The 23,147-nt window shown below is 34.8% G+C and overlaps 4 protein-coding genes across 6 annotated transcripts; all 4 read right to left on the reverse strand.

The window, feature by feature from the left end:
• Nucleotides 1-577: 577 nt before the first annotated feature.
• Nucleotides 578-2,138, reverse strand: BDCG_02258 (40S ribosomal protein S30). The gene is made up of 4 exons (XM_045417800.1): nucleotides 2,053-2,138; nucleotides 1,745-1,877; nucleotides 1,417-1,521; nucleotides 578-1,299 (listed from the first exon to the last, which is right to left on the reverse strand). Exons 2-4 carry the CDS (start codon nucleotides 1,802-1,804, stop codon nucleotides 1,276-1,278), a joined length of 189 nt encoding a protein of 62 aa, XP_045274529.1. The 5' UTR covers nucleotides 1,805-1,877; nucleotides 2,053-2,138; the 3' UTR covers nucleotides 578-1,275.
• Nucleotides 2,139-2,282: 144 nt separating this feature from the next.
• On the reverse strand, nucleotides 2,283-3,879 carry BDCG_02259 (60S ribosomal protein L24). Its single transcript, XM_045417801.1, has 3 exons — nucleotides 3,727-3,879; nucleotides 3,371-3,514; nucleotides 2,283-3,140 (listed from the first exon to the last, which is right to left on the reverse strand). Exons 1-3 carry the CDS (start codon nucleotides 3,775-3,777, stop codon nucleotides 2,853-2,855), a joined length of 483 nt encoding a protein of 160 aa, XP_045274530.1. The 5' UTR covers nucleotides 3,778-3,879; the 3' UTR covers nucleotides 2,283-2,852.
• A 540-nt stretch (nucleotides 3,880-4,419) lies between these two features.
• On the reverse strand, nucleotides 4,420-6,517 carry BDCG_02260. Of its 2 annotated transcripts, XM_045417803.1 has the most exons (5): nucleotides 5,824-6,328; nucleotides 5,658-5,723; nucleotides 5,474-5,562; nucleotides 5,268-5,399; nucleotides 4,427-5,118 (listed from the first exon to the last, which is right to left on the reverse strand). In XM_045417803.1, exons 2-5 carry the CDS (start codon nucleotides 5,708-5,710, stop codon nucleotides 4,922-4,924), a joined length of 471 nt encoding a protein of 156 aa, XP_045279959.1. In that variant the 5' UTR covers nucleotides 5,711-5,723; nucleotides 5,824-6,328; the 3' UTR covers nucleotides 4,427-4,921. The 2 variants fall into 2 exon arrangements, with proteins under 2 accessions (XP_045274531.1, XP_045279959.1); XM_045417802.1 differs by having other exon boundaries at nucleotides 4,420-5,118; nucleotides 5,658-6,517.
• Nucleotides 6,518-13,620: 7,103 nt separating this feature from the next.
• On the reverse strand, nucleotides 13,621-14,113 carry BDCG_16534 (the record flags this gene model as incomplete). 2 transcript variants are annotated; one of them, XM_045425754.1, is made up of 2 exons in its annotated part: nucleotides 13,885-14,113; nucleotides 13,621-13,767 (listed from the first exon to the last, which is right to left on the reverse strand). In XM_045425754.1, exons 1-2 carry the CDS (start codon nucleotides 14,062-14,064, stop codon nucleotides 13,621-13,623), a joined length of 327 nt encoding a protein of 108 aa, XP_045279960.1. In that variant the 5' UTR covers nucleotides 14,065-14,113. The 2 variants fall into 2 exon arrangements, with proteins under 2 accessions (XP_045279960.1, XP_045279961.1); XM_045425753.1 differs by having other exon boundaries at nucleotides 13,621-14,113.
• Nucleotides 14,114-23,147: the final 9,034 nt, after the last annotated feature.

Raw genomic sequence — 23,147 nt, forward strand, 5'->3', positions numbered from 1 at the left:
CGCTACAAGTCTTCTTATAATAAGTAATTATTCTATCAATAAGTTATCTAGTAAAGCATGTAATTCTAGATCTTAAGCTGAACTCTAAAGTAATAAATATATCACTTATAGTAAGATGACTCTACTTTCTCTAGATATATATAAAAAAAAAAGTAATATTCTTCACAATGAAGAATATACTTTCTTAAAAATATAAAGTATATAAATCTACTGATTAGCAGATTCAGAAAAAATGAAATATCTCTAATAAAGAGTGAGAGTCTTTTCAAAAAAGATGAACTATCTGTGTTAAAAATGTTAATGCAATGTTCTAAAAAGAAAAATGTGCCATTCAGGCTATAACCTGTAGAATAGTTGAAGGTTGTATTGATAGCTATCTACAAGAACATAATATAGTGGTGGGTCACGTGATCTAGTGGGATCGCTAACCGCAACGCCCGTAACGGCCAACAATAAATAGTTTAAATATTACCTGCAGACTAGAACTTACAACCTTCTCCACCTTCGCACTAGGAAACTAGGTTGAGATGATGGTGAGAGATGGACAACATAATAAAATGAGGAAGTAAAATATGAAGCGGAAGAGGATGTAATTAGCAGATATGTACTGTACATAGAACAACGATGCTCTTAATGAGGTTCAGAGCTCTTAGCATCGCAGGTCCGGGTTTGGAACCAGACGAGAGTCTATCAACGGATCCTCTAAAAAGAATACTCAAATGTAGAAGGTAGCGATTATGAAGGCATAAAATCCGCAAAACAAATTCGAGGTGTAGATTGCGTACTGCGATCGGGATGAAGCCGCTAAAAACATCACTCAATACAAGATACTCCGTACCCAGCTAGCCTCTTTGGCATCACAAAGGTCGAGGCCGGAAAATATTACTGAGTCAACACCAAGAAACCAGGCGCAAAGGAGAAAAAAAATTGAAAATTGAATTTCCGAAGTACCCGACACAAGAGTAAAATATATATTCAGAAATGGTTACACAAATGTGCCGAGAGGTATTGTAACTAGGCCCGTTTAGTCCTCTTCCCCGACTTCACTGAGTCGCCTGTTATTGTGTTCATGAATACACACATCTCTCCCCCCATTCGGTCCTACTCTTCCACCACGTTGCGAATGAGGGCAATAGGGCATCGCGAAACTGATCGTGAAAATAGCTCCGTGGGCTCGTTCAATTCTCATTCCGGCCGGTTTTTAAAGGAGATAAATGATTCCCAACGCATAAAAACATAACACAACAGAGCAAGAAAAACCGTAAAGAAATGCGTTTATGAGGTAGGGTTGGGGTTCATCTAGAGGGACGAGAAAAAAGTCATATTGTTAGTTCCAGGCTCCTTCGCAGTAGATAGCCCCGGTTGGGGGGTTCCTTTCCCCTTATCAGATTGGTATAAGGGCTCTAAAGGACGCACCTTTCGCTTTCCACCGGTCATGGTGACGTTGACGAATCGTCTGGTGTATTGCAGGCGCTTCTTGGCGCGACCCTTGGGGGACTTCTTCTTCTCTTGAGGCTCGACCTATGTCCATAAAAGTACTCCAAGTCAGTCCAAAAGTGGCTCTTGCCTCCCTATCTTCCATATCCCTCCACGTGTCTCCAGTATTCCCCTCCCATATATCGCGATCCATCTCGGAATCTCAGGATTCGCCGGACGGACAGAACGATTTTCAACGAGACGAGGGAACACCGCTGTTCGAAGACCATAGCTGGGTGCGAAAAAAATGAATGGGCGAAAAACTGACCTTGGGGGTCTGAGACTTGACTTTACCCGCACGGGCGAGGGATCCGTGAACTTTACCCATGATGCGCGATAAGAGATGGGGATGAGGTTTCGGAGGATGTCGTCGACGAAGGTGTTAATGACTGTGCGGGAGGCTGAAACGAAGTTGGGTTGATGAGACCCCAGTTAGCGTTTGTCTTCTCCGGCTCGCCGTATTAAGCGAGGTGTGGCGACTAGGGGAAGAGAGAAATAGTAGAAGGCCTTCTAGGTGTCTCTTTGCGGTGCTGGGAAGGAGGGACTAGATAGGGAGAAGAAAGAGGAGCTACTTACAGTCGCTCGGGATCCGATCCTCTTGTCGTTTGTCGTTGTCGTGGTTTGCCGTTCAACCGCTTCAAGCTCTTCTGTGTGACTTGAAGTTGGCGATGTCAAAAATTAGCGAGTGCCAAGACTTGGAGGCTGATGTTTATTAGGGCAGTGCCCTATTGCTTATTTTGGAATATCTCAGGTCTGGTTACTCCGAGCCTGATGACGGAGAGTCTATGCAGCTCTAGAAGACGATACTGACACCGAATTGCGGTTTCGCTCACTTGAGGGATTAATAGACTATATGAAGTATTAAGTTATGGTGATTTAGATTCTAATGAGCGGGACATGTACTGCGGATAGCCTAGGAATTGTGGTGCCACCTCCTAAGCTATCAGCACACTTGCTGCGCCTACAAGGTGTTCCTCATAAAGCATCGCTGGCGTTACGACTCCAAGAACCGCAAGAAGCCAGTTTGGGATCGTCTTGCCATAACCATGCAATGTCAAATGGAGTGAGAATGGGCTGGGTAAACAAACTGCGAAACCGAGCTCTTTCTTTTTAGCTAGAAACCACAGGACATTAAAAGCGTAAAAGAAAACAAGAAATCCAGCAAGAATCCATTTTTGCAAACGGAAAATCATTGCGCGCAAAACCTCCCATAGTAGAAGACTAATCTGTGTCTCACAGGGTTCCAATACAAAGGAATATACATCCCCAGTTGCTAAAATCATAGGAGGCTCCCGCACACTGATATTCATAAATTGCACCATTTCCCTTCCGCCTCACGAAAACCACCCCAGGCGCCACCACTAAATCCCAAAATCTTAACGAGACTTAGCAGCAACCTTGGGAGCAGAACCCTTAGCACCCTGCTTGCTTTGGATTCTGCTGGCCTGGCCTCTGGCAGCGCTGGTAGCGGCCTTAGCCTTCTCAGCTCTCTTCTTGCTCTCCGCAGCGGACTTCTTCTCCTTTCCTTCCTTGATGGCCTGTTGGCGGGCAGCGAGGCGGGCCTCGGGGCGCATGCTTCGTCGTTCTTTGATGACGTCTAGAGAGGCGCCGACAACGGCACGTTGGGACTTGACGGCGCGACGAGTACGCTTCTTGGCAACTTCCTATATGCGGTGATGAAAGATAAAAATTTTCCCTTGGTTAGCCCATAAGTCCCAATTCGTTCAATCCCCCATCTGCAAAAATTTAACATTCCTATCCATCCGTGATGTTTCCTTCGTTCTTTTCCTCATCCTCAGACCATGTATCTTCTGCTACTCCACACATCCTCCTTCCCAACCATAACCTTCGCATCTTGAAAACCCTAGGAGAAAAGGATGGAAATGCCACTGACTTCAGAGATACCCTTCTTGTGTTGTCTTCTGTAGAGGGTCGTCCATGAGATTCGGCGAGGGTTCTTGCGTTGGAGGAAGAGGGATTCGGTCTTGCCGTTCTGGAAGCGGAAGACTTTGCCGTCGCCGCGGACGAAGAGTTTACCCTGCACACATCACAGCCAAAAATGTCAGCTTGGTGTATTTTCCACAGTATTCCTCCACACATTCAAACGCGTATTTAAATTCCCATGTAAACTCCGGCGCATAGGAGGGAATCCTCCATAACCCAAACCAGAACGTGCGTGTGATGATCATTCTGATATCGAGAGCCCCCACAACATCTTCCAAAAAAGACAATCTCATTTTTTCGACATACCTTGCCAGGGTAAATCTTCTCGCCGCTGAAGGTATCGTCGTAGGTACGCATCTTGGATGAGTGGAGATGCGCAGCCGGTGGGTGGACGAGGTTGGATTTGTTGACTTCGTGGATTTAATTAATTGAACTCGTTACGACGCACGCCTTTCGACGCTTTGGGTTGTGGTGGTTGGTTGGTGCGAGATGCTTTCGCTAAAGTGTGGCACGTGACTTTGGTTGCCCTTCCGCGATATCTCCAACGAACTTTCCTCATTCTCTTCAACCACACCCATGCGAATTCCTTGCAGGAATACTTTCAGCAAATGCGGGTTTGTTCTATATTTTCTGGGACGAGGAATGAATTTCACAGTCGAGTCTATTACTAGTTACTGTATTTTCGTGTTACATGAGCTCGAATAGCGTGCCGAATGACTGGATATGAGTTACGGGACGTCGGTACATGATCCTTTCCTTTCCCTCCATTGTTGGAGTATTAAATCGCACTTTTGACCTCCTGGAGGAGACTCTACGTTCCATATTGAAACTCTCGGAACTCTTCATAGAAGTCTTCGAATGCTTACGAATGGCAGTTGGAAGTACTAGAAAAGCGTCTTCGCTAATTCTATCGCCTTGAGACACTTGGTACGTAGAACGGAACCGAAACAAGAAGCTCAAAATGAATCGTTTATGAAATGAGAGCAGATGAAACTCTCGTTTTCAATCCGGCAAAAGAAACAGAACCTTCATTAACTAATAACTGACATAACTATGAACCCATTTCCCTGCTCTGGTCCACTTCGTAGTTTCACTGGAGTGTAGGAAATTAGGAAATATGAAAGCACCGCGTGTTGCTCCCCGAAAAGAGAGCGCCGTAGTCTGTATTCTATCGAGCGGGCATTGAATCATCACAGGTTATATCTTCAACCCTGAAAAAAAATACATGACTATAGAAATGGAAATGAAACAGAAGATGAAAAGCCCAAACGCTCAAATATCAAAAGAAAGAGAATCGAATCATTAAACGATGAACAAAGAAAAAAGAAAACGAAGAACAAGAGCAGGGTGGCTCGCTGACAATATAAAACAAAAGCCAATAAGACGCAAACCAAGTAAAAAACGCAAAGGAATCGTCCGTAACGAATCAATCAATAAATCAATAAAGTGATATCACCCTCTTACTCAAATGATATTGTTAGCCAAACCCGGTTTCTTTATATCATGGCTTCTTGTCCGCTGCCTCTGGCATTGCATAGCGCTTCGTATCTGCCTTTGCTTGCGCAATGGCAGCGGCTGGGTTCTCTCTCCAGTGCTTCGCGACTTCCTCCGCGAGCGGGTCTTCGGCATTTGGGGCCCCAAGTAATGCCTGGATCGAGAGGAGGATGGTGCGGATTTGCAGAGCTGGGGACCAGTTTTCTATGGTTCAAGGTAAGGAGATTAGTTACTGTAGAGTACTCCTAGTAGTAGTAGTAGTAGTAGTAGTAGTAGCAGTGATGATGATGATGGTGGTGGTGGTGTGTGCGCTTCTGATGCTGCTACTAAGGAGGGGGAGGTTTTTGCCATACTCTTTAATACATCAAGACAAACCCTTCCGATGCCGTCGATGTTTGGGTGGTATATCTTTGTCTGGAACAGAACTTGTGGAGGCGCCATGGGATAATCTTCCGGTAGGAACAGCTGTAGCTTGAAGATTCCACCTGAATTACGTGTTAGCCCGGGCGGGAGGCCTTCATAGTAAGGGAGTTATCTATAGATTAGATATATCCCATACCTTCATAAGGTGAGTCGGCTGGTCCTTCGAGGGTAACGTCAAAGTGACGGAGATTGTCTTCCCTAGGGCTTGCAGTGATACCAGGAACACTTTTTGAACGGAACAAGAAGAGGAATAGACAAATCGCAGTTAGTCACCCAGAGGAGCAAAGGCACACTTTCTATTAGAAAGTAAAATAACTCACGGTTCAGTCATCAACCGCTGCGTCTCCTTCACTATTCTCTTGGGCAAATCCATCGCGGGCAAGTTGCTGTGCAGGCGCGTTTGGGCGGCCAGAAATTAAAATGGAGTTCTCTTCACGGTAAAGGATGAAACAAAAGCAGGCAGAATAGCCGGTTACTGCTACTGACAATATTTCTCGAAACGAAGAGCAACGCGCCTGGTGATTGGGAAAATTCGGTTGGAGTTTGGCGGGGTAGGGGGAAGCAAACAGCAACCGCAGCTCCCAGGCAAAAATCCAAAGTCAGACGGTCGCAGAAGGCCTGAAGAGTTGATTGATTATTATTCCCTTAACTTGCAGGGTCGATGTTATGCTGGAAGGGTTTTTTGCTCTGAATCTCTCGTGCGGCCCGCAATCTGCAATCTATTAGGGTTGGGAGTTGTTGCGGCAGATCAACGTTCGTCGGATAAACTGAGCCGGGCTAGGGGATTGTTCCGTGCCGTGCTGGGTAAGTGAACTATGTTAAGTTATCTGATTGTACCCAAATATAATAATGGCCAACAACTCTGACAAGCTATGGATCGTGGCCCTTTAAAGGCAACTGTGAGTCTGTGGCTAATAAGCAGATTACAGCTCATGCTTTTTCGCCGATAATGTGGAAGTATTTACTCATTGGTCTAGTCGGGCGTGATGCTCTTGTTTGGTGTGTTACAGCCTTTTTGCAATTAGCTAGGTTCAAGTGTAAATTTCGTTTGCAATACGCTGGGCTGGATGTAGAATAGCAATCTTTCAATTATAAACCCAGGGATTCGGTGACGATGATTGAAGGCTAAATAAGTTAGTAGGGAAACCTCAACATAAAGTATTAATTGCATTAACTAAATGCTGCAGTTATATAACGTATGATACAGAGCAAATATCGCTTTTCACCGCAAACTAAGCCTCTATCTACTATTGGCCGGATGCCCTATATGGGCCACGTGACCCACCACGTATAGAATGTGGGATGGTTAATCTGTTGTATTCGTGTAGGAAGAGCTAGCTATATATATTACATATGAGATCACGTGTAGGCGGAGCGGTCGCTACGGCAACGCCACTAGGGCGGATGCTACACCTCCCCTCACATCACCATGCAAGATCACAAACACTATAATAAAGAATCAATCATCTCTTGCAAATCTAGCTATGTCATTCTCAAATCCATTCAAATCATGCTACCTGTATTGAGTTTGTGTATTCTGTCTCTCTTCACCTGTAAAACCTAGTAAATCAAGAAATTGATAAAATGTAATTATACTCAAGAATTTAGTCAATTCATCTGCTGTCATTTCTTCAGTTGAAATATAATTAATTGAGATTATGTCATTATTCAACTGGCTGTAGATGTAATAAAATCAGATATTAATATACTTACTTCTTACAGTGATTACAGTCACTGTGACAAGATCAATCACTTTCTTATTATTCATCTTAATTGATAGAAGATCTTCTGTTTCAATGAAGCTCAGATTTATCATCATACTTCTCAATTATATTACTTTATATACAGCTTTGCTCAATGTTATGTATTCAGCCTTATTAGAGCTCAAGAATACACAGAGTTACTTGCTTAATTGTTATGAAATTAATATGTTTCTCAATTTGAAGATATAACTGAATGTAGATTTATAATTATTATTTAATAAGCTGACTTAATCAGAATCTGTATATCTGATCAGTATGTATGTTATATTTAAGAATTCATTCTTAGATTCCTCATTATCATTCTTTATATAGAATATGTCAATCTCACACATTTCTTTCAAATATTAAATAATGTGTAATAGAGTCTTTTATATCTTAGAGATAAGAGCAGTGTTCTTCTGTATCAGTAGAGATATCACACAGATGATATTCAGTTACAGCTTAACAGCTAAGTATTACAGACATCTGATATTATGCTGAAATCATCACTTTGTAAAATCACTTTCTTTTTCAGAGATGAGAGAGTTATCTAGTTATAGATTCTTATTCATAAGTATACAGACAGCAGTTGTATTATCTAGATGAAAATCTTCTATCAATTTATTAATATAATGTTAAAGTATTAATTTGATTTCACTCTTTATATATTTCACTTTCATTTCTAGATATTTTGTGAGTTTCTTTAAGTCTTTGATCTCTAGTTTTTACTGCAAAATATTAACAAGTCAATCAGTATTCTTCAGAGCATTCACAAAGATATGAAGATTATCAATATATATAGTCATATACAGGTGTTTTCAGGCTGAATACTTCTAAAGAGCAGAGTCATAAGAACTCAGACTGAAGTCATTTTCTCACAGTATAGCTGTTAAGTAGTTATATCATATTTTAACAGCTGAATTCAATTCATATAGAGATTCTTCAACTGCATAGATAAGTATACACTGAGTTTCTTATTCAAAGTCTGTGAGTTATCTTATATGAACTGTTTTCTCTAATCTATTATACAGATATGTTATTACTATATTCACTTACTATAGAATTCAATCATACTTTACAGCAATTATAAACATTATTTAATTTATTATATCTGTAATCACAGAGATATAAGTCTTCTAATAAGTATCTTTCTTTAATCAGTTATCATATACAACTCATTGAGATTTTCACAATATATCATTCTCATCAGTATTGAGATTATCAGAGCAGTTCTTTTCAATAAATACTCAGTGATCAGATATCACTGATTCATTATATAAGATATCAGAATGTGAAATAAGTGTTCAGATCTTGTATCTCTTAAGATTAGATATTTTATATTGTATTAATTTCTTTTAATAATCTCTTATCACTTCTGATCTACTCATAGCATTCTTGTGTGATTTTGAAAGAGAATCAGTAATAAAGATGAGAGTGTAAGCTGTAAATATCTTCACTGACTGCATTCAATCTGTACTTATCAATTCAGAAATGTCAGAATTCTTTATTAAATAGATAATAGAAACAGTGTCAGTTGCTGCAGTTATAGTAGTTATAGTAATCTTCAGCATTTCTTACACTTTTGTGAGAAAAATTACATCACTTGTATCAATAATTTTATCTGTTGTAGAACTTCACAAGCAATAGATTGAATATCTGTGAAATTTAATAAGCTTATATGAATCAGCTCATACAGATAACTTATTCAACAGCTTCTATAATTCATGAAGATGAGTAAAAACATCAGTTTCAAGCTCATGAAAATGTGTGATCTGCAGTGAGACATTCATCAATGCTGAAAAAGAAATTGTATAAGAGTTATGAACAGCTTCTTTACTATTATCATCTGCAACTGCAGGTCAATACTTTTCATTATATAGAACTGTAGATATGAGTGTATTATTTATGATTGAAACAACTGTTTTTAGAATATCTGTTCAGAATTTCTTCAGAATCTTCTTGCTAATAAAAACTGCTCTGACATGAGTCATAATCATATATATTTCATGCTCAGACACATCATCTTAATGTAGTGATTAAGAAGTAGTTGATTTTCATACTGTGTCATAATTAATGAATAATGCTGTAATCTTCATGAATCTGAACATATTATTAACATCAGTTCTGACATATACTGATACAGTAAAACCTAGATTCTTCATGAATTGAACTCAGTGCACATAGTAATTGTAAGCTTGATTCTTGATATATAAGAAATAGATTCATCTATATCTGATCACATCATCTGTGATTAACATGTAATATTTATTATTCTGTCACAATTCAACAGAGTGATCTGTAGACTTACTCAATATTCACTCATCACCTGCAAGATTGATATGAATTCACTTCATTGAGTGTACAGTCTGTGACATGAAAGTGATTGAGTATTTATATATCATACCTGCTTTAATACAGATGTTGCAAAAGAAATTGATCTTGATACTTTTAACATAGATGTCAGATAGTGAATTCTTTGTCAATACTATAATAGCTTCCATGTGTATATGTCTCAGATCAACATGTCACTTCATAAGTGTTTTCATAATTGTAGATGATTCTTGATGTTGAGATTGATCAATGATGAGATTATTATTGCTAATAGTGATCATGACTTTAGCATAGTCATTATCATATACATATGATTTTACTGTGAAGTAGACTGCTTTAGACTTATGATGTATATCAACTTCTGACATTCTTTCAACTATTTTATAAATTGAGTTTTGAGATGTACAGATTGCAGTGAAAATCACTTCACTTGATACTTTAATAATGAAATAGAATAAGGTGTTTGAGCTTGAAAGCTTATATTGAAAACTCTGATTCTTCAACCTGATAAATGACAATAGATTAACTGTGAGATTAAGAACATAATGAATATCATGAACAGTGATATTCTCTTCTTCAGATTCTAGAAGAAGATCACTGATCTCTTTGACATGACTGTAATCTTTATCTGCTATATGAATCTTCATATTATCATCATACATCTTTCACTGAATGAGGGACTGCTTTTCACCTGTCATATGAAAACTCACACATGTGTCAAGAAATCAAGATTTGCTTATTATATTAATAGTTGCTGAAAAAGCAATTGCTGTGTTGACAGCTGCAGGTTATAAGATCATAAGATCAGAGAATTTCTTCTTCTTATCATCTTTGTTCTTCTTTTTACTCTTTCACTTGCCATGTTCACTGATACTGACATTGTTACTATTGTTCTTCTCAGATGTAATGATATATTTCTTATTTAACTCACATCACTGTTCAGTAGCAAGTTCTGAATGCAGACATTAACAGGTGTTTTTTCAGTGTCATCTTGAACTGCATATCTCACATTTGAAACTGAATGTGAATAATGTAGAGAGAGTCATGATAGTTGTATTGACTTACTGAGACTTAGAATTTTCATCCTTGAACTTGCTTGTACAGTTTGTCAACTATTTTATAAGATCATTAATATCAATATTGTATATAGAGTTCTGATCAGACATGTAGAAATCATTTAAACATGTCTTGATAAAAGACTTTTAATGCTTCTTCAGATCAATAAGAAAGAGATTGTGATAGAAGTCTTCTGAGTTATTTATCAATTTCTTATGATGTGTAACTAGATAACAGAATCTTCTCTGAAATATCAGATAATTGTTATCTCTGATATGTAAGATGATGAATTCTTTCACAATATTTATACATTTCTTCACAAGTGAGACAGCATATTTAACTTCAATTCTTTCTCATAGCACAGCTGCATTATCTGGCTCAAGAGTTTCAATGATTGTATATACAGATTCTAATAAGAACTGCAATATATATTAATACAGTGCTTTGATATAAATGCTTCATTTTTTAGCACTTAATATGTCTTAACTGATGTCTTCTGAACAGACATGTTGATTCTTTATAAGAATGTCAGATTCACTGATGACTTCAGCATCTGCAAGAATTTCTGTACATCAGATCTCATAGTTATTGCTATCAAATGTAATTACAGCTTTAGTATTCATGACTTTTTGAACATTCTTTTGATATTCACAGATCTCAGATTTGAAATCATCTGCTGCAGAGATGACTACTCAATACACACTCATTCTATTATAGAACATTATCAGATTATTGAATGTTATTGATATTATATTATCTGAACTCATTCTAGACATGATACTTGTGTGTCACACTTCTGTACATGTTGCTTATGAGCTTAAGATGTCATCATTCAATTCATGATCTGCTTCACTGTTTACAGATAACTTTATAATCTCTTCTGTGACTTCTGTGTATTATGTAGTATCTATTTTCTCTGATTCTTCATTGATAGATGTCTGAGTGTGAGAATGTGAATATAAAGTTCTTCTTCTATCACTCTGTGACATAGACATACTACTCATCAGTCAAAGAAGAATTGAATGAAGGAATTGAAAAGAAAAAACATGTTATATTATATTATAGAATTCTGCTATTTCAATCATCAGTCAAGCAGATACACTTGAAATATGCAATGTAAACATGGTAAAAGAATTCTCCTATTCAGAGTGAACACATTCAATGCTTACACAGGTGTTTTTAAACAAAAGTAAAAAAAAAATGTAATTCTTTGTAAAAACATGCTATTCAGACTTATAATCTGTGAGATGATTAATCTGTTATATTCATGTAGAAAGAGCTAGCTATATATATTACATATGAGATCACGTGTAGGCGGAGCGGTCGCTACGGCAACGCCACTAGGGCGGATACTACATAGAATGCTGCGTGTTATCTCAGTGAGCTCAGATCTCTGACTCGGTTTGAACAGGTTACAGACTAATGTTACAGAATGAAGATTAACTTTACCAGAGTGAATAGCAGCAGTATACTAGATCATATTGAAACTGAATCTTGAAGAAGAAGAAGAAGAAGAGGAAGAAGCTATCTAAGCTAGAGATGAGTAAGTGAATATGAGATGATAAGACTTGTGTGAGTTATCTGATCATGCTTTATACTCTAAGATTCTTATATTCTGCCTTCTCATCTCTGCCGCGGGTCCTTCCTTCTGTGATTAAAAATACATAAATATGTGATATATTAATATTTGTGATTCATTGCTAGCAGAATGAGTCTAGAAATTCATTACTAGTAGAATAAGTTCTGCTCTAGTCATAGTCAGCAGAACAAGCTCTATCTCAGAGTTTCTAGCAGAACATACTCTGCTCTAGAGATTATAGTAGCAGAGACTCTCAGCTCTACTATATATTAGAATTATATACTAGCAGAATAAGCTCTGCTCTAAATTCAGTACTGATTATTATATTAGATCACTGTGTTGATATTATTATGATCTATGATATTGAACTTGAAATGAGAAAAGCATATCTACTTGATTAATTATTCTAGCTGATATACTGAGAATAGTGTTACTGAGTGAAGAAGACTGCAGTCAGTGTAAATAGTGCTTATAAAAGATCTCTATATATAATTGAGTATTGATAAGATGAGCAGAGTACATTCACTTATCAGACTGAGATTCTTTTTCAAGTTAATATATGAGAAACTTGACTTTGTTTTCTCTTATAAGTTTCACATCTAGAATCTCATCAATATCATAGTCTTCATCTGCATTGTCTATCTCTGAGTGAATAATCTCTGAGAATGTGTGATTGTTATTGATTTCTATAACTCTGTAAGATTCTAGAAGAGAGACATGGAAAACATTATATATACAGTATAATGAGAATAGTGATAGCTTGTAGACTTGAATATCAATATGTTTTTATACTGTGAAGAGTTCTAGAAACTTATGATTCAACTTCTTATTAGAGCATCTTATTTTTATATTTTTATTATTGAGAAAGACTAGATCTTCTTCTTTGAATTCTTGAGAATTATTGTGAACATAGTAAGTCATGAAATCTTAGATATATAGTAGATAGAAGTAAGTCTCTTCTTGAGCTTCTCTGATTAGTACTGTGTGATATTCAGTATCTGAGTGATTCAGTTCTGAGACTGAGAAGTCAGATATAGTCAGCAGTGATAAATGATGTTCTAGATTCATGAAAAAGAATGTGATATCTAGTACTGAATGAACTGAATTACTATATACAAACTCTGCAAGAGCTAGAAGATTCACTCAGTTGATTTGAAGATAATCTATATAAAGATGAATATAGATTTCTAACTCTCAGTTCTGTCTTTCTATTTATTCATCAGTCTGTGAATAATATACTGTTGAAAGTCTGTGATCTGTGCTCAGAGTTTGTAAGAGAGTTTGTCAAAATTCTGAGATAAATAGATGAGTGAAAGTATCATGAAAGTATTTTAGAAGAAGTTGCTTTGTAAGAAGATATTTAGAGACTATAATATAATTCTGATAGAAAAGCAGTTCATTTTCAATAGCTTAATTCTCTAGATGATTGTGATCAGTAAGAGAGATAAGAGATTCAAGATTCTCTGAAAGATGCTGATGTATAATGTCTAGAAGCAGGCTGAGAGTGAAGTCATCACTATAATACATATCTGCAGCTATTAACATAGCAGCTATTTTGACTTAATAAAGATGATCTTACAATCTGTTCAGAAAGTGATGAAAATTGTTGACCAACCGCTCCACCACGAACTCGCTCGATTTTTCGAATAAGAACCCGCCGATAGATCCATCGAAAAGCCCTCGATCATACGAGCATTTTGACCCCATCGCCGACCGCATACCCTGTGTGGTGGTGGAGTTATCCAGCCAAATGTGAACTGGACGTTGTTCGAAGCTCCTGTGTGGGATTATCCCCCGTTCTCCCCTACCACACCACAACCCCGGGCCAGAGTGCCATACAAATTGTAAGGTGAAGTGACCTAGCCATATGCACCAATCTTCTCGATTTTGGAAGACCCCCGACCTGTAGTTGTGGAGATATCCGAGGAGCGACCTCCGCGAAAACCCTGTCCATCTTTGATGTTCCAAAACACCAACGCCAAGTCTCACCCTCGTACCGCCCTTCCCAATCTGGCCCATCCCCGGCAGAAAAATACAAAAAGATACCTCAGCGATAATATCAAGCACATAATCAACAGACTCTTCTGAAGTGCAACCTCCACAGTCCGCCGCCAGTGTATCTAGACTTCAACACCAAGTCTCACCCCTGTACTACCCCTCTCAATCTGGCCCATCCCCAGCAGAATGATACAAAAAGATACCTCAGTAACAGTATTCAATACATAATCAGTGAACAATGAGTCAACAGCACATCAACAACTATAAAATCAGTATATCTCAAGATCTGACTGAGCCTTTGATCCCTGCACAGTGAGATATATTAAATCTAGTTTTAATATCTCAATATTCAATAGATTCTGCAAGGGATTGAGAACAGCAACACTAGATTTCTATTGAATTTGAGAATTAACTCTATATTAATATAATCATTGACAAAGTCTTCTATTTTGAGATATAAATAACCAGTTCCTCTACATCCTGCTGGCAATATTTATATTATCATATAGAAACAGACTTATATTCTCTATAATATCAAGACTCTGAAGAGAGAAAGTCTTGATAGAGAATATATAGTAGTGCATATCTTAGCAGTTTCTATCTCATTCTTCTACAGCAGTTAATGCAAAAAAAAAAAGATCTTAGAAATAGTTTTTTACTTCTCTTGAAAAAGTAAGATGTTTTTCTCTGAGTTTTACACAATATTCTTACAAAGAATTAAAAACAGAGTTGTTTTCTGTCATAATTTCATATTCTTTTAAGTAAGAATTACTTTTTCAGTGGCTGAAGAGCTTTTATTAATACTTAATTCTTTTTTACACTTTTTATTAACTGATTTGAGTTGCACACTTGTTATTATTATTATTATTCTTCAATTATAGATGTATGCAGTCAGAGACTATGACATCTACCTGAGAACTTTAGTTCTCAGGGTTTTTTCTATGTCTGTAAAGTTAACTATTATACATTCATCAATTTCAGATATGCAAAATCAGAAAATTCCAGCCCAGAATACAAAAACTGTGTTGCACACTTGTGTGAGAAGAATTGAATGATTTAGAATAAAATTGAATAGTTTTAATCAATTTCTCTGCAAAAAATTGATTTATTTTTTGTCAGTTTTTCTCTCAAAAACTGTCATATCATCTGATTTATTATCAATTGATATCATACTTTTTCTCACTGTATCCCAAGAAAGAGATTGTAAAGATTTTATTGATTTATCTTAAAAATCAATTTTAGTTTATTAGATTCTCTTCAAAAATCTAACCTAGTTACTGAACTAGTGTGAAAAAAATCAGGTGTTTTATACACAAAAGTCTTTTATTCTTCTTTTGAAACAGTCTGATCAACTTTTCAATTGAAAACAGACTTAGAAATATCTCAATTGAAACAGTCTGATCAACTTTTCATTGAGTGAAAACAATGAGTTCAAAAATACACTCAGTTGATGTGGAAAAAGATGCTTTCTCAAATGCTATTCCTGAGATTGAAATTCTGAAGAGAAGAAAGAAAGAAGAAATAGAGAAACAACAAGTTCTTGAAATACAGAAACTTGAAAAAGCAAGCAAGATTCTTGAAAAGCAGTGTCTGAGTGAGATGAATGAAGAAGTTCTGTTAATTCTTCATGCTCAGGTCAGACAACTACAGAAGATGATCAAGTTCAAACTTGGAATCTCAAACACAGTTCAAAAAACCTTGAAAATTCCTAGTACAATCACTGACTCTTCATCTTACTCTTCTTCTTTCTTTCTTCCTACTTCTTCTTCTTCTTTGAATCAGAAGAAAACATATGCTCAAGCAGCTGAATCTGCTGTCTCTAAACCTGCTGTCTCAAAACCTGCTCAAAATCCTGAGAAAACTGAGAAGAATACTGCTCATGCCTCTATTCATAGAAAAGTGAAAAAGAAAATGCAAAAAGAGAAAAACTTTCAAATCTCTAGAAATAGAAGACTCATTCTCAAAGTCTCAAACCAGGACATTCTGCAAAGAAACAAGCTAAACTCAAATCTCATTTTCAGAATCAGAAATGAAATTAATCAGCAGTTCTTTTCTCAGTTGATGACTGATATTGAAGTTTAAAAACCAGTTATAGCTTCAATTGAGTCATCATTCTTTGAAAACTCTATTATTCTGACTACAATGCCTGAATTCAGTGCTGAATTCCTTATTCAGAATGAGAATCTCTGAAAGTCAGCAGTAGAATCATTGCTAAACACAATAATTCTATCTAAAAGAGATGAAAAGTGAGACAAATTCATTCTTCATGATATTTCAGTTGAAATTTTTGACTGTGAAGAAGAAATGCTACTTCTCAAAAATGAATTGAAAGAATACAACTTCATTCAACTGAGAAAGAAGCCTGTATGACTAAATTCAATTGAGTTCAGACAAAGCAGGAGAAATGCCTCTGTTCTAGTATATATAAAAACACTTGAACAGTCAAAGATCTCTGAAGTAAGAGTAGCAGGTTTGAAAATGAGAGTTCATGAATACAAAGACTCAAGAATGAATCTCAAAGCTCAAACACAGTGTTCAAACTGTCAAAGATATGAACACTTTGCAATCTCATGTTTTAGAGACTCAAAATGTGCATTCTGTGCCAGAGATCACAAAACTAGTGAGCATAAATGTGAAACATGCTCAAAAAGAGGTGAAATTTGTCAACATACTCTGCTTAAGTGCTCTAATTGCAAAGAAAAACATGCATCTAGCTCAAAAGAATGTATGTTTGCTTCTAGAACTCAAAAGAACTGGAGAAAAGATGAAGCTCAAAGTCAATCTAGAACTGAAGAGAAGAGTCAAGCCAGTAAACTCACAACTGCAAGCTCAAAAAGAAGAAACTCTCAATTATCTAAGTCTTCAAACTTCAATTCTTCAGCAAAATGTAAACAGAATTTGAATCCTCAAACTTCTGTTAAGATTAGAGAATTGAGAAATGACTCTGATGATAAACTAGATATAATGCAAGCAGTTGAGATTTCTACTTTTCAGAACAGTTATAATCTACTATCTGATGATAGTGATTAGATTCTTCTCTACTCTCTTTTAGTATAAATATACAACAAAAACAACAAAAAAAGTTTAAAAACTCTTCAAAAATCACATTTATTCAAAATAATGTGAATAGAAACTCAAATTGCATTTATTCTTGTCTTCAAATTGTATTTGAACAAAAAGTTGATTTTGTACTGCTTCAGGAGCCGAATTTTAATGCTGAGCAAAAATATGTCATTTCTCATTCAAGCTACTACTGCTTTTTATCTCAAAAGTCTGAGATAAAGTCAAGAGTAGTGATCTATGAAAGAAAGAGATTAAGATATCAATTTAATCTAAGATTTGATATCATATCTGACTCTGATATTCTGATGAGTGATATTATAGATAAAGAAAATGAGTTTGATACTATACAGCTTATAAATATCTATAATGAAAAGTCATTGAAGAAAAATAACAATATCTGAACAATTGATAAAGAATTTCTGAACATAACTTCATCAAGAAACTCTATAATTGTGGAAGATTTCAATACACATCATCTCTGATAGAATTCAGAATGCAAGAGAGTAGTGAGAGCTGATAATCTGATTAAATGAATCTTTGAGCATTCAATAGATTTAGTGAATAAGTCTGATCAACAAACATTCTTTAGAAAAGGCATGAAACAGAAGTCTATTATAGATCTAATCTTCATGTCATAAAATCTAATGAAAAGAAGACTTGTAAACTGATTTATTGATTCAAATGAGACATCAGAATCAGGTTATGAGATTATTCAATTTAATATTGAACTGAGTGAAAAACAAATGAGTGAAAATCCTCTTCTCTCTAATCAGTATAACTTTGAAAAAGCTGATTGAAAAGCAGTTGAAGAAAGTATAAAACTGTTTAAATCTGAAAGACAGAATAAGCTATATTGAAATTCTGGTCAAGATATCTCAAATGAAATGCTTAAGAATAGAGTTAAGCTTATTACATCTATTATTCTAACAAGTGTTAGAGATAATATTTCAAAGAGAAAATCTTCTGAGTATTCAAAACCTTGATGAAATGAGAATATCTCATCTAAAAGAAAAGAATTAGCTACTGCTAGAAGAGATTGAAAGAATGATGTAATATCTGATGAAGAGTTCAAAGCTGTCAGAAATGAATACTTTTCAGATATTAAAAGAGCTAAAACAGACTGCTGGAATAAATTTCTTGAAGAAGCATAAGAGAAGAAAGTTTTTAAAGCTTTTAACTATACTAAAACAAGAAGTGTAGCAAAACTTCCAGTCTTAGAATATGAGTTTCAGAATGAATCATATACAGCAAACTCTTTTGAGAAAAAATATCAAGCTTTTATGAGAATTCTCTTTCAGAACTCACCAGATTCAGATTCAGATTCAGAGAAAGAGAATATATCACTTCTCAACTACATTGATGAAAATGACTGAGAATGGCCTGATCTTATACAAGATGAATTAGAGTCAGCTATTTTCTCAAGTTCTGTTAAAACTGCTGCAGGTCCTGATTCAATTAATCACTTAATTATTCAAAATATATATTCCTACTTAAAGAATGAATATTTTGAGGTCTTTTTCAATCTCTTGAAAAATGAATATCATTCTGAATGCTGAAGAGAAGCCACTAGAGTGATTCTTATAAAACCTAATAGAAAAACTTCAATTCCTAAGTCATATAGAGTAATATCTCTATTGAACTGCCTAGGAAAGGTTTTAGAAAAGATAATAGCTACTCAACTATCTTTTATAAGCTTTATAAATGATTCTCTTTTATTCAGTGAATAAATGAGAGATAGAAAACAGTGTTCTGCAATTGACACTGTTCTCTCACTTATTTATGATATTCAAATAGCAAAGCATGAAAGTCTGGTCTCAACTGCAGTTTTTATTGATATAAAAGAAGCATTTGATCATGTTTCAAAGTCAAAGTTAATTCAGACATTGAAGATATTAAAACTGCCACTTTCCCTAATAAAATGAGTTAACTGTTTTATGTCTAAAAGAATTATACAACTCTTCTTTGATGAAATGAAACAAGACAAGACTGAGATAAAAATAGGAGTATCACAGAGGTCTTCAATCTCACCCATTTTATTTGCAATATACACTGCATATCTATTCAAAAATAGAAATATGAGAATAGTGCGATCTCCAAGTTATGTGGATGATATTGATCTAGTCTACAGCTCAAAAACTATCAAAGAGAATTTGAAAGTAATTGAAGAAGCTGCAAAGGAAATCTTTGTTAGAGCAGATATCAATCAAATTCAATTTGATATGAATAAAACTGAGTTAATTCATTTCTTTCCTAGATTCAATGAGAAAGAACTATCTCTAACTCTTTTAAATAGAGAGATTAAACCCAGTGTAAATGTCAAATGATTAGAAGTATGATTAAACTCCAAGTTGAATTTTAAATATCACATTCAACAAAGAACTGTCAAGACAGAAAGACTATTGAACAACATAATCAGACTATCAAATACAGAGAGAGGTCTATTCTTTCAGACTATGAAACAGTTATATATAGCCTGTATTACATCAGTAGCTGATTATGGAGTTCAAGTTTGATGAAATAATCAAGGGAATTTCACTGAACTCTTTCAAAGTCTGTAAAACAGAGTCTTGAGAAGAATTCTGAGAGCATTTAAATCATCTCCTATTAAAGCAATGGAAATTGAAGCTTCAATTCCTCCTTCTACTATTAGATTTGAAAAGGCCTGTATGAACTATGCTCTGAGAGTTGTAAAGATGAGCTTAAATTATATAATCAGAGAAAGAGTCTCTTCTTCATTTCCATCAATTAACTCTGAAAATGAACTGAATTGAAATAGATTTCTTGATTGAAATGAAAATAATTCTTCAAAGAAAATGCCTTCTCAACTGTACAGACTATGCTCTCTGATTAAAAATCAATTTTCTTCTTTAAATATTGAAAAAGTTGATCATGAGAAGTTATCTCTCTGGAGAAAAAAGCTTGAATCTCTTATAGACTTACAAATAAGTGAACTATCAAAAGAGAAAGAATATGAACAGCATTTGAAGAGAATTTCTACAATCAATATAAAAGACTCTATTCTGATTTATTCAGATGGCTCAAAAAATGAGAACTTGAATAGATTAGGCACAGGCATTGCTTATACTGAAGATAATATTAATTTTATCTCAGATTTCTGGAATCTAGGCTCTGAATATGAAGTCTTTGATGCTGAACTATTTGCAATAGTGAAAGCTTTCAAACTCATTGAAATAAAATCTCATAAAAGAGGAAATTGTTTGAAAGAGGCATGGATATTCTCTAATAGTCAAGCTGCTTTAAAAAGACTTAGAAATAGTCAGATTCATAATGATCAAATGAATCTTGAACTGATCTTAAACTCTGTTTTAAAAATTCAAGAGAGAAGAACATCAAAGCTGAGAATTCATCTGCACTGAGTTCCTGCTCATATGAATATTCATGGCAATGAATTGGCTGATTCAGCTGCAAAAAAGAGTGCAGAATTAAGCAGATCTATTCAAAAAATTGTGTTCTGGTCTTTTATAAAGAGAAAAATAAAAGAATCTTGTTTAGACAAGTGGAATGAAAGCTGGCAGAAACAAAAGAAGAGTATACATTATTCAAGATTTGAAACAAAACCCAAGTGAAAATCTTGTTCAATTAAATGTAAAAAGAAAATATTCTCACCTATAATACAGCTGAAACTAGGACATGGCTATTTCAAATCTTATATACAAAGATTTGATGATAGATTTGACTCAATAGAATGCTCATTCTGCAATACAAATGAGAATCCTGAGCATATTATAATGCACTGTGCATTATACAATAGTCTCAGAGCCAGATTGAAAGAGAAGTATGATCTAAATCAATTAAATATGAGATTCTTATTCTCAACTGAGACAGAAATTAAATACTTAATAGACTTTCTATCAGAAACTCAAGCAGCTATAAGAAAATGGCTAAATTCAGAATTATCTGAATATGAAGAGGAGGAAATCAATCAGATATAGTCTGTTAAAACAGCTATACACTCTCTTTTAAGAATTTGTTTTATTATAGTCTCTCTTTACTTTTTCTTTTTCTGTATCTTTTCCTTTCAATTTCTTTCTATCTATCTATTTAATGTGTCTATCTTTGAGACTGTGTTCTTTCTCTCTTTTCTTTTGTCATGATATTGTCAAATGGTTTCAAAGTATCAAAAGATGTTAAAACACTGCAATTTGTAAACAGTTTTTGTATTCTGGGCTGGAATTTTCTGATTTTGCATATCTGAAATTGATGAATGTACAATAGTTAACTTTACAGACATAGAAAAAACCCTGAGAACTAAAGTTCTCAGGTAGATGTCATAGTCTCTGACTGCATACATCTATAATTGAAGAATAATAATAATAATAATAATAATAATAATGAAAATTGTTATTAAGCTCTGTCAACTTCTCTGACTTTAATCTGTAGTCTGAGCTAGACTGATCATATGATCATGTCTGAGATCAGAACCAGAATTTTTAATAGTCTCATTATCAATTCAACAGATCTCATTACACAGTTCTAACATTAGATAGTAGTTCTATACTGTCTCAGTGAGACTTACTGTCTACTCTTATCACATTTTTCAAATAAGATCATGATTTTCACTTCTCAATTTAAATTATTTTTATTGCTTTAAATGACTTCAAATCTTATTTAAGTGTTATCAAAAAGTGTTACTTTTTAAAAAATTAAAAATAGTCTAAAAAAACCTTAAAATGTCTAAAAATAGTAACTTTATATCAAGAATGAGACTAAATGAGATCAAATGAGATCACTTTCTCATTTTTTTCAAGTCATGATTTCATTTTGAGATCTGATATATAGTCACTTTGCATGTTTATTTAATAATTAGTCTCAGTGAGATTCACATCAAGAAATGTATGAGATCAGATCAAATGAAATCAAATATGAAATTCATGATTTCAGCAGTCAGTCTAGTCTGAGCATTAGCTAGAGATATCTGCTGAGTTTTTATAATCTTTCTTATACTTAATAATAATATCTAACTCACTCAGATACTGTGCTCAGCAGGCCTGAGAATGACTGAGTACTTTGATTATTAGAAAGAGAAGAAGGTTATTATAATTACTGTAAATAACTGTTTCATGATGATTACTCTGTATGAAGTGACTTCAATGTCTGATTAACTCTATGATAGTCAGTATTTTCTGATTATATGTGCTGTAATTATATTCTGCATTTGTCATTTTTCTGCTGTAGAATGTAACTGAGTGTAGATATTCATCTGCTTCTTTCTGCATGAGAATTTCACTTATAGTATAGTCACTGACATCACAGAAGATTATGATTTCTAGTTCATTAGAGTAGAAGATGAGAAGAGAGATCTTGATAAATTCATCTTTTAACAGCTGAAAACTGAAGTCTTCAGTGTCTATTCATTGAAAGATCTTATTAGCTTTCAGCAGATTTATCATTGATAGAGTGACTTTGCTATAGCAGTGTATGAAGTGACAATAGAAGTTGCAGAATCTCAGGAATTCACAGACATCTTAAATAGATCTAGAGATGAGCTATGATACTATAGCTTCTACACACTTTAAATTCATTCTTGTGCTGTGACAGCTGATTATATAACTCATAAAGTCAATTTCTTTCTGTAGAAAGCAGCATTTAAAGAGATTGTATATCAGTCAGACCTGTCTGAGTTTCTGAAGCATCTTTCAGATATGTTATCAATAAGTCTTCAGACTGTCATCTTTTGTGTATATGATAATATCATCTATATAGATCACAGTGAATTTGTCTATATATGAAAGAAGAGCTGTCTGAATATACTGTTGAAAGTGACTGAAGAAGTTGCAGAGACTGAAGAGAATAATCAGATATTCATAATTTTTATAATATATTTTAAAAGCTATGAGATGTTTGTAATTCTCTGTGATTTGTAGCAGATGAAAGATGTGAATCAGATCTAGCTTTATGACTCAGTGAATTCTGTTAAATCTTTTCAGAAGCTCTGAAATTAGAGATATTGTATATTGATTTTTGACTGTGATTACATTTAGATTTCTGTAGTTAATATAAAATCTTTTAAAGTCATTCTT

The sequence above is a fragment of the Blastomyces dermatitidis genome, assembly GCF_000003525.1.
Source record: "Blastomyces dermatitidis ER-3 genomic scaffold supercont1.2, whole genome shotgun sequence".
NCBI classification, from domain to species: Eukaryota; Fungi; Ascomycota; class Eurotiomycetes; order Onygenales; family Ajellomycetaceae; genus Blastomyces; species Blastomyces dermatitidis.